Genomic DNA, 17,287 nt, shown 5'->3' with positions numbered 1-17,287 from the left:
GGAGACCCGGGGGGGGTGGGGGGGGGGGGGGGGGGGGGGGGGGGGGGGTGGGGGTGGGGGGGGGGGGGGGGGGGGGGGGGGGTGGGGGGGGGGGGTGGGGGGGGGGGTGGGGGGGTGGGGGGGGGGGGGGGGGGGGGGGGGGGGGGGGGGGGGGGTGCGGGGGGGGGGGGGGGGGGGGGGGGGGGGGGGGGGGGGGGGGGGGGGGGGGGGGGGGGGGGGGGGGGGGGTGGGGGGCGGGGGGGGGGGGGGGGGGGGGGGGGGGGGGGGGGGGGGGGGGGGGGGGGGGGGGGGGGGGGGGGGGGGGGGGGGGGGGGGGGGGGGGGGGGGGGGGGGGGGGGGGGGGGGGGGGGGGGGGGGGGGGGGGGGGGGGGGGGGGGGGGGGGGGGTGGGGGGGGGGGGGGGGGGGGGGGGGGTGGGGGGGGGGGGGGCGGGGGGGGGGGGGGGGGGGGGGGGGGGGGGGGGGGGGGGGGGGGGGGGGGGGGGGGGGGGGGGGGGGGGGGGGGGGGGTGGGGGGGGGGGGGGGGGTGGGGGGGGGGGGGGGGGGGGGGGGGGGGGGGGGGGGGGGGGGGGGGGGGGGTGGGGGGGGGGGGGGGGGGGGGGGGGGGGGGGGGGGGGGTGGGGGGGGGGGGGGGGGGGGGGGGGGGGGGGGGTGGGGGGGGGGGGGGGGGGGGGTGGGGGGGGGGGGGGGGGGGGGGGGGGGGGGGGGGGGGGTGGGGGGGGGGGGGGGGGGGGGGGGGGGGGGGGGGGGGGGGGGGGGGGGGGGGGGGGGGGGGGGGGGGGGGGGGGGGGGGGGGGGGGGGGGGGGGGGGGGGGGGGGGGGGGGGGGGGGGGGGTGGGGGGGGGGGGGGGGGGGGGGGGGGGGGGGGGGGGGGGGGGGGGGGGGGGGGGGGGGGGGGGGGGGGGGGGGTGGGGGGGGGGGGGGGGGGGGGGGGGGGGGGGGGGGTGGGGGGGGGGGGGGGGGGGGGGGGGGGGGGGGGGGGGGGGGGGGGGGGGGGGGGGGGGGGGGGGGGGGGGGGGGTGGGGGGGGGGGGGGGGGGGGGGGGGGGGGGGGGGGGGTGGGGGGGGGGGGGGGGGGGGGGGGGGGGGGGGGGGGGGGGGGGGGGTGGGGGGGGGGGGTGGGGGGGGGGGGGGGGGGGGGGGGGGGGGGGGGGGGGGGTGGGGGGGGGGGGGGGGGGGGGGGGGGGGGGGGGGGGGGGGGGGGGGGGGGGGGGGGGGGGGGGGGGGGGGGGGGTGGGGGGGGGTGGGGGGGGGGGGGTGGGGGGGGGGGGGGGGGGGGGGGGGGGGGGGGGGGGGGGGGGGGGGGGGTGGGGGGGGGGGTGGGGGGGGGGGGGGGGGGGGGGGGTGGGGGGGGGGGGGGGGGGGGGGGGGGGGGGGGGGGGGGTGGGGGGGGGGGGGGGGGGGGGTGGGGGGGGGGGGGGGGGTGGGGGGGGGGGGGGGGGGGGGGGGGGGGGGGGGGGGGGGGGGGGGGGGGGGGGGGGGGGGGGTGGGGGGGGGGGGGGGGGGGGGGGGGGGGGGGGGGGGGGGGGGGGGGGGGGTGGGGGGGGGGGGGGGGGGGGGTGGGGGGGGGGGGGGGGGGGGGGGGGGGGGGGGGGGGGGGGGGGGGGGGGGGGGGGGGGGGGGGGGGGGGGGGGGGGGGGGGGGGGGGGGGGGGGGGGGGGGGGGGGGGGGGGGGGGGGGGGGGGGGGGGGGGGGGGGGGGGTGGGGGGGGGGGGTGGGGGGGGGGGGGGGGGGGGGGGGGGGGGGGGGGGGGGGGGTGGGGGGGGGGGGGGGGGGGGGGGGGGGGGGGGGGGGGGGGGGGGGGGGGGGGGGGGGGGGGGGGGGGGGGAATTAACTTCACTTTCACTTCAAGTTGGACGCTCAGCACATTCCCCTTCCTCTGAACTGTATGAAATGTCACCCTGTCAGAGGTTTGCATTCCGAGTCAAACTAATAATCCGACAGATCAGTGAGAAACAAGTGTTGAGTGAGACTGAACCACTTTCCTCGCTCTATTCACCCACTCTCAACTATCTCGCCATCCTCTCTCGGATCCGCGGCCCAGTCGTGCTAAATTGTCCAAGGCGATCCGGCGTCATTGGGAATAGAATAAAATAGATGATTCGGATGCCTGATACCAGCTGGGAAGAAACTGTAACGCTCTCCAGTAACGGACCCAATTTATTGTTACCCTCCGTCCTCTGTCCTCGGTCAGGGCGTTGTAAAGGCAGTGGCGGCGGTGAATGTCTAAACACGGGTCCGGCCCAGTGCCGGTTGAGAGAAGCATGTTGGCGGCGCAGCCGGCGGCACCGCCAATGAAATAGCAAATTGGGTCTTTCTGTGGGGTGAGAGGCCGGGCACCGCCTGGGATTGTTGAAAGGTAGCTCCTGCAACACTGCCGCGCCCCCTCAGTACCGAATTGCGATTCCAGCCCAGTTTCTGCTCTGGGATCTGGAGTGGGAAGTGAACCCTAATTGTACTGACCCGGGGACAGAACACTGACACAACTGGTACAATAACAGCACTGCCTGCACTTCAGACCGGAGACATTGGCGTGAAGCAATATGACACATCATGGAACGTTTATGTTTTCTTTCATGTAATCTTCGAAATGTATCTATTTCCATTAAACAGTTCATTTGCTCTCCATCTAAAAGTTTTTCCCCTCCATTTCAGCTGCTGTTTGGGGGGAGAAGAATGTAACAGGAGTTGTGGGAAGAGCGATCACAATCGATTGTCACTATGCAACAGAGTACCGCTCACACACAAAATACTGGTGCCGTGGGTGGAGCCGCCAATGTACAGATATGGTGGAAACAAATGGGCAACACGGACGGAGTGGAAGAGTATCAATCACAGATATACCGGCAATAAGAATATTTACTGTGACTGTGGAAGATCTTCACTCTGAAGATACAGGAAGGTACATCTGTGGAATTAGAACATCTGCCGCCCATCCAATGTTTTCCGTACATCTCCAAGTATCTGACGGTACGTTTCGCAGCGATTGACTTGACGTCTCCACTGAAATGCCTGATGCATGTTTTCTCCGGGAAGGGTCAGGGCAGCACCGATATCCCGAGGCTCCGCAGCAGTGCAGAGACCTGCGGGGAGCTGGCGGGGGTCGGGAAACCCCACTAATGTTGCTCTCACCCAGTGCGGGCTCTGTCCCATTGAGCGGCCACCCACTTCAAGTGGGATGCTCAACACATTTCCCTGCCTCTGAACTGTATGAAATGTCACCCTGTCAGAGGTTTGCATTCCGACTCAAACTAATAATCCGAGAGATCAATGAGAAATAAGTGTTGCTCGCGGTCTGAATACCCGGAGAATAATAAACAGGGAATCAGTCCCCGGAGCTCAACAGACTGCGTTCAGTCCACCCGGGACAGGTCAGCCCCCTGGTCCGACGCTGCCTGGACAGGTTGTGATTGACGCAGGGCAAACTCAGACATCATTCCTTGGTGTGGAAATGATTGATTGATTGATTGATTGATTATACCTTTAATAATCCTTTACAGGAAATTACAGTGCCACGACAGCTTCAAGACAGACATAACACCACACATTTCGTCAAATAGCTTCCATACTTAACAAGTTAAAATACAAGTTAAAATACAAGTTAAAATACAATGAATGAAAAAAATAGTGCAGTTATTTATGCGCATTATATAACCTTATAGCAGCTGGTATACAAGACTTCCTATGTCTCTCAGTTTTGCACATTGGTGCAATCAGATTCTGACTGAAGATGCTGCTCTTGATCACCTTCAGGGCATGGAGTGGGTGAGTGGGGTTGGTCATTATTGAACCCAGTTTGTTCAGAGTTCTGGCCTCTGCCACCTGCTGAACCGTTCGTTGCTCAGCCCCGACCACTGAGCCGGCCTTCCTGATCAGCTTGTCCAGTCTGTTTTTGTCCGCTATGCGGGCGCCATCTCCCCAACAGGCCACAGCAAAAAACAGAGCACTGGCCACATGGTAGACACTGCACATTGAGCGAGGAACTTATAGAAATGTATCAATCATGAGAAGCATGTTCATTTTCCCACGATGTGTGGAATCAAAAAGTGGAGGACGGACGCAATGGGAACTATTTAAAGAGGGGGGGGGGGGGTAGCAAGGTGTCACTTACTGTAATGGCATGTTTTGTACAGGCGAGTGGCCGAAGCTGAACACAATTCGCACAAGTTCTACCTCAACAACATATGTACAACTGAAACATAACATCCCAACTTCTGTTCTGAGGGACAACATTGTCCACACATTGGGTTACATGTATATGGAACCTGCTGCCAGAGGAAGTTGTTGAGGCAGTTAGAATAACAGCATTTAAAATACATTTTGGATATTTGCGTAGATTGGGATCATTGCGAGTGATAAATGAGAAACGCGGACATATGGCTATGGCCCAGAAAGACATGTTGGTCGGCATGAATGAGCTGTTGTGATGGGCATCCTTCGGTTCTCTATAACTCTAACCTTCTTCGGTTTCTGGGCTTCGCACACTCACAGAGATGTAGGTGAGCCGGTGAGATATCAAACGGACGGTTCGGGCTGAGATAAAGGGCTGCTGAGATTTAGCAAGGTTTTTAACTTTTCATACGGGTAACTGAATGTTTGCTCCATTCCCACAGAACCCGTGTCTGCTCCTGTGCTCATATATCTGTCACCAGCAAATGCCTCACGTCTCGGAGGCTCAGTGTCAGTGTCGTGTGAGTCTGTCCGTGGATCCCTTCCCATCCATTACACATGGTTTGAGAAGAACGAGCATTGGGTTTCAACTACCGTGTCTGGCAATCAACTGGATCTGAGTTGTGAAATCCTCGGAGGTCAACGCCGTCAATATTACTGCACCGCCTCAAATAATCGTGGGACAAAATCCAGTGAAAATCTCAACGTGAAAGTCTTCAAAGGAGCAGGAACGTGCAGTTATGTGACAGAAATCAACAATGCAGGTGAGTGCTCTTCGCGTGTCCCTGAACCTGCTGCTATTCGCCTTGTGGTGATGTTCATGGATTTCTTGTTATTTGCAGACGGCATCATTTCAGCCACCGTGAGCTCGTGGTGTAAAATGCGAGAGTTTGTTTGGGGGACTGGCAAATAATTGCCTGTTGCTTCCACCTGGGATGTGTTGAGCAATTTCAGCAAAGGAGAGACAAACATGCACTTATCACAACGTGTTTAGTGCATTCCATCAAATTTCGGCCTTCCAACTTAAAAATATTTTTTCTGGCTGCCACTTAAGGTCTCACACTCACTTTGAGTCGGAGAACGCACCAAATTCATTCTGTTTTGATCCGCCATCATTTCCAATGAAGGGTGTACAATTTCATGATTATATTCATGATGTTAACTGTTAATTTGAGTAAAACTCCAGTAATCTCACAAAATTAAACTGGAATCTACTTGGCCGTCACTCCATCAAGTATAACCCTTAATTTTGTCAAAGAGAATTTTGAAAAGAACTTCCCGGTAGGTGTGGAGACGTTCAGATTGGAAGTACAGAATAGAGTGTAAATCAGAGTGACCAAGTTTATGGAATGGCAGTTCTTCTTAAACTATTTCAGTGTCATTCACACTTGAGTCTTTATTACAAGATGTAATTCCCCCTCAACTAAATGTTCTTATGTTTTTTTTTGGTTATTATCATCTTATTTTCCCTTGTGCATAATTTTATATATAATTAATTTTGTCACATGAGCAAAAAACATAAATTAACTAATTCACCCCAAAATAATTGCATTCACACTTGCGTGAACAATTCACCAGTTTAAGAAGCACTGGCCTCGGCTACAATTTCGCTGAACACTTGTGCTTGGTCTGTCATGATCCAGAATCGCACTTGATAGACACCCCATCCTCAACCTCCCCCGCTGATGCAGAGCAGCAGCAGTTTGCACCAACTGCACGATGGACTGCAGCAACTCACCAAGACTCTCGAGACAGCGCCTTCCAATTGCAACAGGCTCAGTGTTCAATGCATCATTCTTCACCATTCACACCCACATTGGCTGGGAAGCGCTTTTGAACGACCTGTGCAGGTGGTGAGGGACAGTGTACAGTATCTGTCTCTCATCGCAATCTAGGTGGAATTCAACAGTTAAGAAAATCATTGCGCGGACTCCCCTGTACACATTGACGCATACTATAATGTATATGTTTGTGAAAGGCTAATATTGCTCTTCAATGTATGAAAGATTTTACCTTCAGTTTCAGGTGCACTGTGGGCAGAGAGCGAAGTACGCGGGGTTGTGGGAAGAGCGATCACAATCGGTTGTCACTATGCAGCAGTGTACCGCTCACACACAAAATACTGGTGCCGTGAGACAAGTCGCCAGTGTACACATGTAGTGGAAACAAATGGGGAACAGGGACAGAGCGGAAGAGTGTCAATCACAGATAACCCGGCACGAGGAATATTTACTGTGACTGTGGAGGATCTTCACTCTGGAGATACAGGATGGTACAGGTGTGGAATTACTACACCTGGCGAACCAACATTTAAAGTACATCTCCAAGTATCTGAAGGTAGGTTTCTCAATGAGTGACTTGATGTCTCCACTTTGGCAACGGACAAAATATTTGTTAGGTGGGAGTCTGGTGCACAGTTCTGGTCGCCGCTTTATAAAACAAAAGATGTGAAAGGTTTGTAGAGTTTACAGAAAAATGTCACCGGATGTTTAGTTGTAGTTTACAAATGTAACATGGAAACGGATCCTTCGGCCCACCGAGTCCTCACCAACTAGCGATCACCGGTCACACTAGTTCTATGTTATTCCACTTTCCCATTCGCTCCCTACACACAATTCTATAATACCGCCATTCACACACCTCATTAGTGCAACAGTATCACTATCAACTATTTTATGCAAGGAAATTAAAAAGTTGTTGATAATGATACTGTTGCACTAATGAGCTGTTTGAATGTTCAGATTAACACAAATAAAATGGTAGAATTGTGGCAGAGTTTCAGATTAAAAGAAGAATAACTGCAGATGCTGGAATTGTAAAACAAAGAGAGATAGTGCTGCTGTGTACTGGTACAGTGGCAGACATGGTAGTTCTGGCAGCTGGGAGGATGGAGAGACACAGAGATGTTCAAATCTGGTAAATGGATTGCGAGGAGAAGGAGCAGAGAAGGTTTACAAGGATGATGCGATGACTTGAGGGCCTGACATACAGGGAGGGGTTGAGCAGATTAGGGCTTTATTTCTTGGAGCGCAGGAAGATGAGGGGTGATTTTATTGCAGGTCAAAAATCATGCGAGTTTAAAATAAAATTGGACCCCAACACAGAATTGATTTTTTTGGAACAATGGAAGCCGGCTGAAAAGCTGATTTCGGTCCAAAATTATCTCCTTAACCATGGCTTGATAACAGCAAAAAAACGTATACTCAAATTCTCGAACAACGAACCCACCCCCACGCTTAAAATGTGGATTTCAAGCATGTCTGAAATGTTACACCTCGAAGATATAAGATTCGTCCTAGCATGTAAAGCAGACCAATTCCTAAAGATTTGGTCTCCTTTTATCGACATTCCAAGTATATGGTGCAACTTAACCCTGGAAATTAACTGTTTCAGAACTGGGTGAGGGGTGTGGAAAGACATGAAGCAGGCATATCCCTTCTCCCTTTTATTCTTTTTCTGTTTTGTTTTCTTATTATTTTATTTTATTCTTTATTTTTTATTTATTTTTATTAATCAATTTATTTATTTTCCGGGGGGGTTCACGTTTTTTTTTACGGCTTTATATCTTTACGGGTTCTTTCTATCTATTCCTTCGCTAACTTTACTTTACTTAACTTTCTCTCTCCTTCTCTTTTTTGCTTCTGTTACTTTTCTATTAATAAATTAAAAACAAGAAGTTGTACACGAAATGTAACATGTAAAACAGGGTTTATACTACTGCACGTTGCTTCTAATAAAAATATTTATTAAAAAAAAATTTAAATCACAAAAATCTCGCGAGGAATAGATCGAGTAAATACACAGTCTTTTGCCCAGTGTAGGGGAATCGAGAACCGGAGGACATAGTTTTAATATCAGGGGGGAATGATTTAACAGGAACCTGGCGAGTAACGTGTTTACACAAAGGTTGGTAGGTCCATGAAACGAAATGCCGACGGAAGTAGTTATGGCAGGTACTATCGTAACATTTCAGAAAATATTGGACAGTTACATGAATAGGATATGTTTAGAGGGTTAGGGGCCAAGAAAGGACAGGTGGAACTAGTGTAGATTGGGCGTGTTGGTCAGCGCGGGCAAGTTAGGCCGAAGGGCCTGTTTCTACTGTATGACTCTACGAATCTATGTAGATGGGATGAGTCCGACAGTTATATAAACAATGCTCCATTTTTCCTGCTGGCAATTCCTGAAATGGAAAAGAGAATCGAAGATTGTCTGATGATATGTCTGCTCTGTGGTCAGTATTCATCACCATGTTATAGGAAAGATGCTATCAAGTAAGATTGGGTGCAGAGAAGATTTACAAGGATGCTGCCATGACTTGAGTGCCTGAACTCCAGGGAGGGATTGAGCAGACTAGGACATTATTTCTGGGAGAGCAGGAGGATGAGGGATGATCTTATGGCAGCTACAAAATCATGCGACGAATAGATCGAGTAAATGCACAGTCTCTTGCGTTTGGAGGCTTATGGGCTAAGCAAGGGCAGATGGAACTAGTGTGGATGGGCATGTAGATGGATGGGTCAGATTCCAACCTGGCGGCTCTAGCGAAGATACAGAGATGGTGGATATTGGCGAGTGTTTGATTTTCATATGTTCACTCAGTGTCTGACTGTTTGCTCCTTTCCCACAGAACCCGTGTCTGTTCCTGTGCTTGGGTTTCTGTCACCAGCCAATGTCTCTTGTCTCGGGGGCTCGGTGACAGTGCCCTGTGAATCGGTCCGGGGATCCCTTCCCATTAACTACAGCTGGTATGAAAAGACCCCATCTGGGGATTCAAAGATCTCAGACAACAATACCCTGGAGCTACATTGTCAATCCTTCAAACACCAGCACCATCAATATTATTGCACAGCCTCAAATCAACGTGGATCCAAATCCAGTGAAATGGTCAACGTGTCCATCTCCAGCAGTGACGTGCCCTGCAGTTTGCTGGTGAAAATCAACGGCACTGGTAAGTTGTGGAGGGAATGAGGAGAAGAAGGGGAAGTGCGGTGGGGTGGTTCATAAGACCACACGATAGAAGCAGAAATAGACCATTCAATCATGGCTGATCATCTTCCCCTCTTCACCCCATTCTCCTGCCTTCTCCCCATAACCCCCGACACCCTGAAATCCATGCACGTTATATAATTAACTTATCAAGATTAAAATAATGGAATTATGGCCCATTTGTCAATACTTGGTTGCTGGGCTCCAGAAATAGATTTTCCAGTGCTGGTGTAGGCCAGCTTCCCGGCTAGAACTGCCTCTTATGTTTACACAGCTTTAAACTAGGTTTGCAGTGACATCAGTCCAAGCATTTTCACTTTCCATCATCTCCACATGACCGACACTCAAATATGTGAAGGGATCAGAAATCATCAGTAAATGTGGCCACAGTTAACTCCTAGACGACGGTATCACATTTGGGCCACTGTGTTAATGTTGACCATTCAGTAATATCAATACTCATCCCACTTACCAGCACCGCGTCCATTGAGGCAATTCAGGTACCTCTATCTTCTCGGTTTAAAAATATTTATTTATACCCTTCAAACATCCTGCTCCTTAACCTAACCATATGTTCTCCACTTTTACACATATCTGTCATGTAAAATGTTCCAAAAATACCCTGTCTATGCTGCTCATAGTTTTGCACACCTGTAATAGGTCCCCCCTTCCTCACCTGTTCTGCATGGAATTTTATAAAACCCTCTATCCAACCCCTCACCATCACTGTAATGTTTCATCCCAAGCAATACTCCTCTCAAGTGAAATTGGACCCTTTTGATTAGTTTGTGGATACATCGTGGAAGCCGGTTCTTCGGCCCACTGAGTACACAACGTCCAGTAATCACCAGTACACTAGTTCCATGGGGACAATTTACAGAAGCCAATTAACCAACAAACTTGCAAGAGTTCAGACTGTGGGGAAACTGGAGCACTTGTAGAAACCCCACGCGGTCACAGGGAGGATGTACAAATTCCGTGCAGACAGCATCCGTGGTCAGGATCGAATCCGTGCCTCTGGCTGTAAGGCAGCAACTACTCTACCGCTGCGCCACCGTGCCATCTACACCTGGAGCCAGAGTTGTTACCAGCACGCCTGCTTGTCATGATAACATCTCCCATTTGCTGCAAATCACACTGAAGAAGCATTATCCTGTCTGTTAAGCCTATCAACTCCTTGCATCGGAAAATCATAGCTACTTGTTAAACTGCAAGTGAAAAGCAGTGAAACTGACTTTTATTTCCTTGTTCCAACAGGTCTTGAATATTACTGTGAAAATTCGATACCATCCAATTACTCTGCAAGGTAAAATGCTCTGTTTCCAATGAAAGTTACAATGTACTAATTGCTGGTGTTTTGATTGGGGAATGCTTTAATTGGGAGAAAGTTGTGCCTTCCTTTCACTGGCATTAAATGCGTGAGAGTGTTGATCTCAATGCACAGTGGCAAAGCCATGTAAAGCCACAGTCTCACAACGCCACGACATTGGTTCATTAGGAGCTGTCAGTGCGTGGTCTGCATGTTTTGCCTTTAATTGTGTTGGTTTCATTCAAGTGCTCCAGTTTCCTCCCAGCTCCCAAAGATGAGCCAGTTGTAAATTGCCCCATGTGTACATGAGAGTGGCTGAATCTGTGAAGAATGGGTGGGGTGGGGGTGGGGGTGGTAGTTGATGAGCAAGTGGGGGAAATAAATATAAGATTGACACAGGAATCATGTGAATGCAGTTGACGGAAACGGCCTGTTTCTATACTGTGTTTCTCTATGGGTCTTTGATCCAATGAACCTAAATGTCACGAAGCATAACCAATTGTTGTACATGGTTCAAGCCTGACACCAAATATAAACGTATCTATTAAATATTCTTTAATAAAATAAATATAACTTACAAACCAGTTATTAGTTAACTCATCAGAAGGGGAATCGCACTGGTTTACATCTCATTGTGTTGTGTACATGCTTGGATGATAAGAACAAGTTCCTCCATTTGATGCTTTTCAGAGAGCGCTCCCTGCAGTATTCAACATGACTGCTCCATCACTCACCTCATCCGAATAAAGCAAAATGAGTTAACTGACTCTCTCTTACTCGTTGATACTTGAAACCATTAAATATTCAATCATAATATAGTCATGAATGTGGGAACATTTTTTTGTTTATCTTATCACAATTGAAATATATCTGACTTTCTATCACACTCTTGTGTTATACTTGCGTTAGCAAATGTTCATGAAAGCCATGCCGTTATGAGCGAACCTTTAACCGATTTTTCGAACACAATTCCTCCATCCACACACCTACCGCGTTGATCCACGAAGTATCCAGGGTGTGAGATTAAGCATAATTATTTTTAAATTTATTTTATGAATTGGCCTCATCTGTTTCCATTTTTATTGCCCCATCTCCCTTCCACCATTGGAATTGATCCGTTTTTATTATTCCTGTCTATCTAAATGGATTTTTAAATAATATTCCTTGCAGCTGCATTTTCTTTCTACCAAAGTATTACACTTTTCTTTGTATCCTTCCACATCCCCAGTTTCCCTCTCCCGTGACTATCAGTCTGAAGAAGGGTCTCGACCCGGAACTTCACGTATTCCTTCTCTCCTGAGAGATGCTGCCTCTCCCGCTGTGTTTCTCCAACATTTTGCGTCCATCTGTTTTGTATTCACTGCCCCATCTCATGACTTATTTATCTGTCTTCTCTGAATCCATTTAACCGCGTAGTCTCTCATTCCCAGTCTTGTAGCCATGCCCCAACAATGACGTCAACAATTGGTGATCATATGTTGTCCCCCCCCCCCCCCCCCCCCCCCCCACCTCCCCCCAGTCCAACACCCGTTATTTTACAAAGATGGTCTCCACTGACGCTGCCGCTTCGCCCCGCTCCACTTCACCAAGATTATGAAGCAAATAACAGGTAAATGCTTCAAAGATTAACCGTCTCGTTTCCTCCCATTGACTCCGTATTTCTTGCACTTTGCCCAGTTACATCTCATGGAAAGTGGGGCGCTGGATGTTCTTTCTCCTGCTTGTGATCTGGAGTATCTCAACCGCGGTGCTCACAAGAGGCTCTAAGGTAGGTTTTATTGTCATCATGTTCATAAATTATAGGAGCAGAATTAGGCCATTCAGCTCATCATATCTAATCGGTCCTCAATCACGGCGTATCTATCCTTCACTCGATCCCATTCACCTGCCTTCTCCCCATAACCATTGACATCCTTATATATCAAGAAAATGAAAATCTCCGCCTTAAAAATATCAATTGATTTAGACAGATACAAAAATTCTGGAGTAGTTTAGCGGGACAGGCAGCATCTCCGGTGTGAATTAACTTAGCCTCCACAGCCTCCTGTAGCAATGAAATCCTTAGATTCACCAGAAGGGATTCGACCAAAGCAGTCCCTTCTCTTCGCCGAGTGTACCAAACGGTTTCCATTAATGCTTTCATATATCCTGTCCATCGATAGAAATAAAAATCGTGCACGTTTTCATATCCTGAAGTTAAACCAAATGTCTATGTAGATGATATCACGAGTTTCTGTCAGGTTGTACACGTGCAGGGTGGATTTCTGTCCCCGGTGTGGGTTCGTTGGCAGTGGATTAGCTAATTCGTGGATTAGCATTTTGCAGACAGCAATGTGTTGGGAGTGGTCGGGACAAATAAAGCGAGGTTCCCACTGTCAGTCTGTCTGATGACTTCACATTGTCTTTTGCAGAGACGCGATGACTCAGAACCTCGCCACTCGACCCACGAATTACAATGAAGACTCCTAGCTTGCACCATCTTAATTTTTGCCACCTCTTCCAAGGTTTCTTTCGTCAGTTTCGAACTATTGTTTTAACCTTTGCGAGGATTCTGCTGCATCAGAGTTTTATACTCTGTTAAACTATATTATATGCATACAATTTCCTGGATTTTTTTTTCACAGATTAATGAATAATAATGCAACAGAATGCTTCTTAATAAATGGTTGTTGTCAATAAACGGTTTGTCTAATTTGTTTTGATTAGACTGCTGGATATTCATCTTGTTGCCAAACATTAAAGGCGTTTAGGGAAGACATTCAATTAATCATTCAGACTATGCTATCCCATCAGACCAAAATTTTGCAACGTCATTGTTCTGACTATTAGCCTTATTTTTCTCTGCACAGACGCTGACTGAGGCGCTAAGCACATCCAACATCTGCGGATTTCATTTCCGATCTGCAACTAATTTTTAGGTAGGAAGGGACTGCAGATGCTGGTTTAAACTGAAGATACACATAAATTGCTGGGGTAACTCAGGCGGGTTGAGCGGCAGTGTTCAGCGAAACGATTGCTGAGCCTGCGCTTGTTCTCGTTTCTCGGCGATCGTTTTGCTGAACTCCTCCGCTCAGTCCGCCCCCTACCTGATATCCCGGTCGCTAACCACGTTAACTCCCCCCTCCCATTCCCACACTGACATTCCTGTCCTGGGCATCCTCCATTGTCAGAGTAAATTGCCGCACAAATTGGAGGAACTGCACCTCATATTTCGCTTGGGCTGGTTACACCCCCGCGGTGTGAACGTTAACTTCTCTAACTTCAAGTAACCCTTGCATTCCCTCTCAATCCAACCCCCCCCCCCCCCCCACCCCCACCCCCACCCCCCCACCACCTTCCCAGTTATCCGAACAGTCTCCGACTACATTTTATCTCTAATTACTTTGTTGTTACCTTCTCCCAGCCTAATGACCTATTCTACATTTTCCTTTGATCAGTATACCCTTTGTCCCGTTTTAACACTTTACCAATCCTAATCCCTCTCCCCTGACTTTAATCTGAAGGGTCTCGACCCGAAACGTCACCCATTCCTTTCATCCAGATATGCTACCTGTCCCGCTGAGTTACGCAGCATATTGTACAACATTTTTTTTTCGGATTAAGTGATTGAAAGATACAGCATGGATACAGACCATTTGGCCCACAGAGTCCACGTCAACCAGTAATCAACCCTTTCACGCGAGTTCTATACCACCCCACGTTCGCGTCTTTTGAGTGCCGTAATATTGATAAACATTGTAATACTGCAACGAGTTGTTCATTTGTCCACCGTGCAAAGGATTAAAAGGACTACAAATAATGGCCACTGTGGCGCAACGGTAGAGATGCTGCCTTACAACGCTTGCAGCGCCGAAGACCCGGGTCCGATCCCGACTGCGGGACCTGTCTGTGCGGAGTTTGTACGTTCTCCCCATAACATCGTGTTTTCTCCGAAATCTCCAAGGACGTACATGTCGGTTGGTTAATTGGCTTGCTATAAATGTAAATCGTCCCCAGTGTGTGTGGGTTAGTGTAATGTGCCGGGATTGCTGGTCAGTGTGGACTCGGTGGGCCAAAGGGCCTTTTTCCTCGCTGTATCTCCAAACTAAACTAAACTAAACTAGAGGAAAGTCTATTATTGTGCAGAACAAAATTGGTGAGTTGCAGCTTGCAAAGCGCGGGGTGTGAAACTGCAAATACATTGTGTTGCTTTCCTCAGTCTGACTCGTGACTGTAACCCCGCCCATGAAAGAACTATGAAGGATGCTGTTTGCGGATACAAAATGGTGACCTGCAATCACAGAGTAACCGCCATAAAGTACGGAAAGATTCAAAGATTGCTTTGGGTAAAATGTCCCACTGACAAAGATAAATATTCTCCACACAGTAAGCGGGGAGACGCGGAAATGAGACCAGAGACTGCTTTGAACTCACAAACCCCCAGGTCAGGGATATCAGAGGGGTGCTGAATAGCCACAGATACTTGCAGATTCTGTGGTCACATTGATGCTGCCTGGCCCGTTCAACTTGAGCTTGTTAATGGTCTAATGGGAGGAATGATCTTGAGTTGGATCATTTCCCCACTGCAGGACATCCCAAAGTGCCTCTCAGGTAATGAGAGATAAATGGTCTGAGATGCCACAGATAGACACAAAATACTGGAGCAACTCCGCGGGAAGGGCGGCATCACTCGAGGGAAAGAACGGGTGACATTTCGGCTCGATGCCACTGTTGTGTTTAGCGGTGGGTGCTGACTTGCAATGTACTTTAATCTAATATGATCAAACAGTCACTTCTCCCTTTACACTGAATTGTTCTGCAGTGCTGACACTTTGCTCGCGCTGCTGAAACAATAGTGTGTAGATTCGTACCTCTGAACCGCATCTTGCGAGCAGTTCAGTGTAACACTGTTTGCTGAGCAGTGTTTGCAGAAGTCATGGGTCAATGGCGAATGAAGGCAGGATTAAATTGTTCTGCTGCATCGTCGGTTCCCCTCTGCAGTGTTTTTAGTTGGGCAAGTAAACAGGAAATAGCTCCGAACAGAAGATCATTTACTGAGGGTCGCCAGCGCTCAGCTAACATCAGTGGCGGACACATCAGTGTGGTACACCGATGCCACGTGATACACAACAATGCCACTGACGTACACAACCCGAATAAACTGTACTGTTCCCCTGAAAGTAACACAACCAGAACGATAGCCCGCAGCAGATATTAGGTTATATTATAATGCAACTAGTTTCCTGCAGAATGAAATCGATGCAAGCAGATGTACAAAATCAACCAATGGAATGTACATGACCACAACTCTGATAATTTATTAGCACTTGTGAAGAAGACAAGTTAACAATTCAATTCACCGTGCATATTCTACCTTGCTTTAACTTCACCAAGTGTATCACTTCAGCAATATGTGAAAACAAAAGTTCCAATTATTATATTTTTGATCTGCCGGTCCATTTACAAAATCATCAAGAGGGAATGATCCGGAAGTGTATACATCTTAGACGTGTTTACTCTTCTAAATGTCATATTTTATGCAACGTATCATTGTTTACATGAAGGGTCCCGACCCGAAACGTCATCTATCCATTTTCTCCAGAGGTGCTGCCTGGCCCGCAGAGTTGCTCCTGCATTTTTTTGTCTGTCAATATTTCCACCACTGTTCAGTGTTAACAGACTCTGAGTACAGAAATAACCGCCGCTCCATCCTCGCGGTTACATCATACTTGACGAAGTGGCTGAAGCAGCTGCAATAACAACATGTAACGGGTACTTGGACGGGTCCATGGATAGGGAAGGTTTGGGGACATATGGGTCGAGCGTGGGCAAATTTGACTAACTTAGAGGAGCACATTGGTCTCAGGCGTTGGGGAGTTGGGCCTGTTTCCGTGACGTATGACTCTGTGATCATCTGACCCAACCATTTGCTAAATATAACCCTGAGCCTTTCACACTACATCGTGTCGAGCTGCTGCTGGCTCGCTGTGGTTCACGATCTGACGTCCTGTTCCCTTCTAAGTCATTGCTATTTGAGAGATGCGGTTGTATCTGAGAGCTCAGAGCTGAGCGACAGACAGAAAAGTGCTGCCCTTGTCACTGTGGATAAAACAATGTGGATTCCAATTCTTCTCATCTCCTCGCTGCCGGGTGAGTGAAAGCCAGATCCTGATATTCCAATGATCAATGTTAATTGGGGTCCCGTGCACCCTTTCTACAGCACAGATGGTTAAGTGTGTGTAGACATGTAATGGGGGAGATGGAACTCAGTGCATTGTGGTGATGGATCTGAAATCACATTTGAATATCTAGACAATTTTCGTAGTTTAACCACCGTTAACACGTGGTCTAATTGCATCCTGATGATAGTTTATAGGCATAAAATAGCAAATTAATTTGGAGCAGATACTCCTGGACACCTGGACCGAAGGATAAAGGTACCAACATCACCAGGAAGTTAATTCTACTAAACAAAATGTGTTTTCAACTGAGGTGGAAGTCACGATTGTGGACTCATTGTGTCAGTTCAAATATTCCCTGCATTTGTCCAACTCAACTCTGTCGTAAACCCAACAATTCCCCGGAGTCTGAGACTGAACCACTGTCCTCGCTCTATCCACACACCCCCAACTCTCTCTCCATCCGCTCTCGGATCTGCGGCCCAGTCGTGCTGAAATCCAAGTTCAGTTTATTGTCACGTGTACCGAGTTACAGAGAAAAGCTTTTTGTTGCGTGCTAACCTGCCAGATACATGATTACAATCGATCCTCTTACAGCGCATAGATACATGAATGGGAAATAGCGTTTAGTGTAAGGTAAGGTCAGCAAAGTCCGATCAAGGGT

General features: G+C 50.0%; 1 protein-coding gene across 1 annotated transcript in view; it reads left to right on the top strand.

Moving 5' to 3' along the window:
* LOC116986999 (polymeric immunoglobulin receptor-like) overlaps positions 1-17,287 on the top strand; it is a 75,000-nt gene that overhangs the window by 47,202 nt on the left and 10,511 nt on the right. The window contains exons 4-7 of the mRNA XM_033042882.1: positions 2,653-2,967; positions 4,611-4,931; positions 6,187-6,504; positions 8,798-9,118. Coding sequence (XP_032898773.1) covers positions 2,653-2,967; positions 4,611-4,931; positions 6,187-6,504; positions 8,798-9,118 — 1,275 coding nt within the window. The remainder of the gene's footprint in view (positions 1-2,652; positions 2,968-4,610; positions 4,932-6,186; positions 6,505-8,797; positions 9,119-17,287) is intronic.

Source organism: Amblyraja radiata, chromosome 24, assembly GCF_010909765.2.
Source record: "Amblyraja radiata isolate CabotCenter1 chromosome 24, sAmbRad1.1.pri, whole genome shotgun sequence".
Taxonomy (NCBI): domain Eukaryota; kingdom Metazoa; phylum Chordata; class Chondrichthyes; order Rajiformes; family Rajidae; genus Amblyraja; species Amblyraja radiata.
The sequence above is the reverse complement of the archived record's forward strand: the minus strand, read 5'-3'. Positions and strand labels throughout refer to the sequence as shown.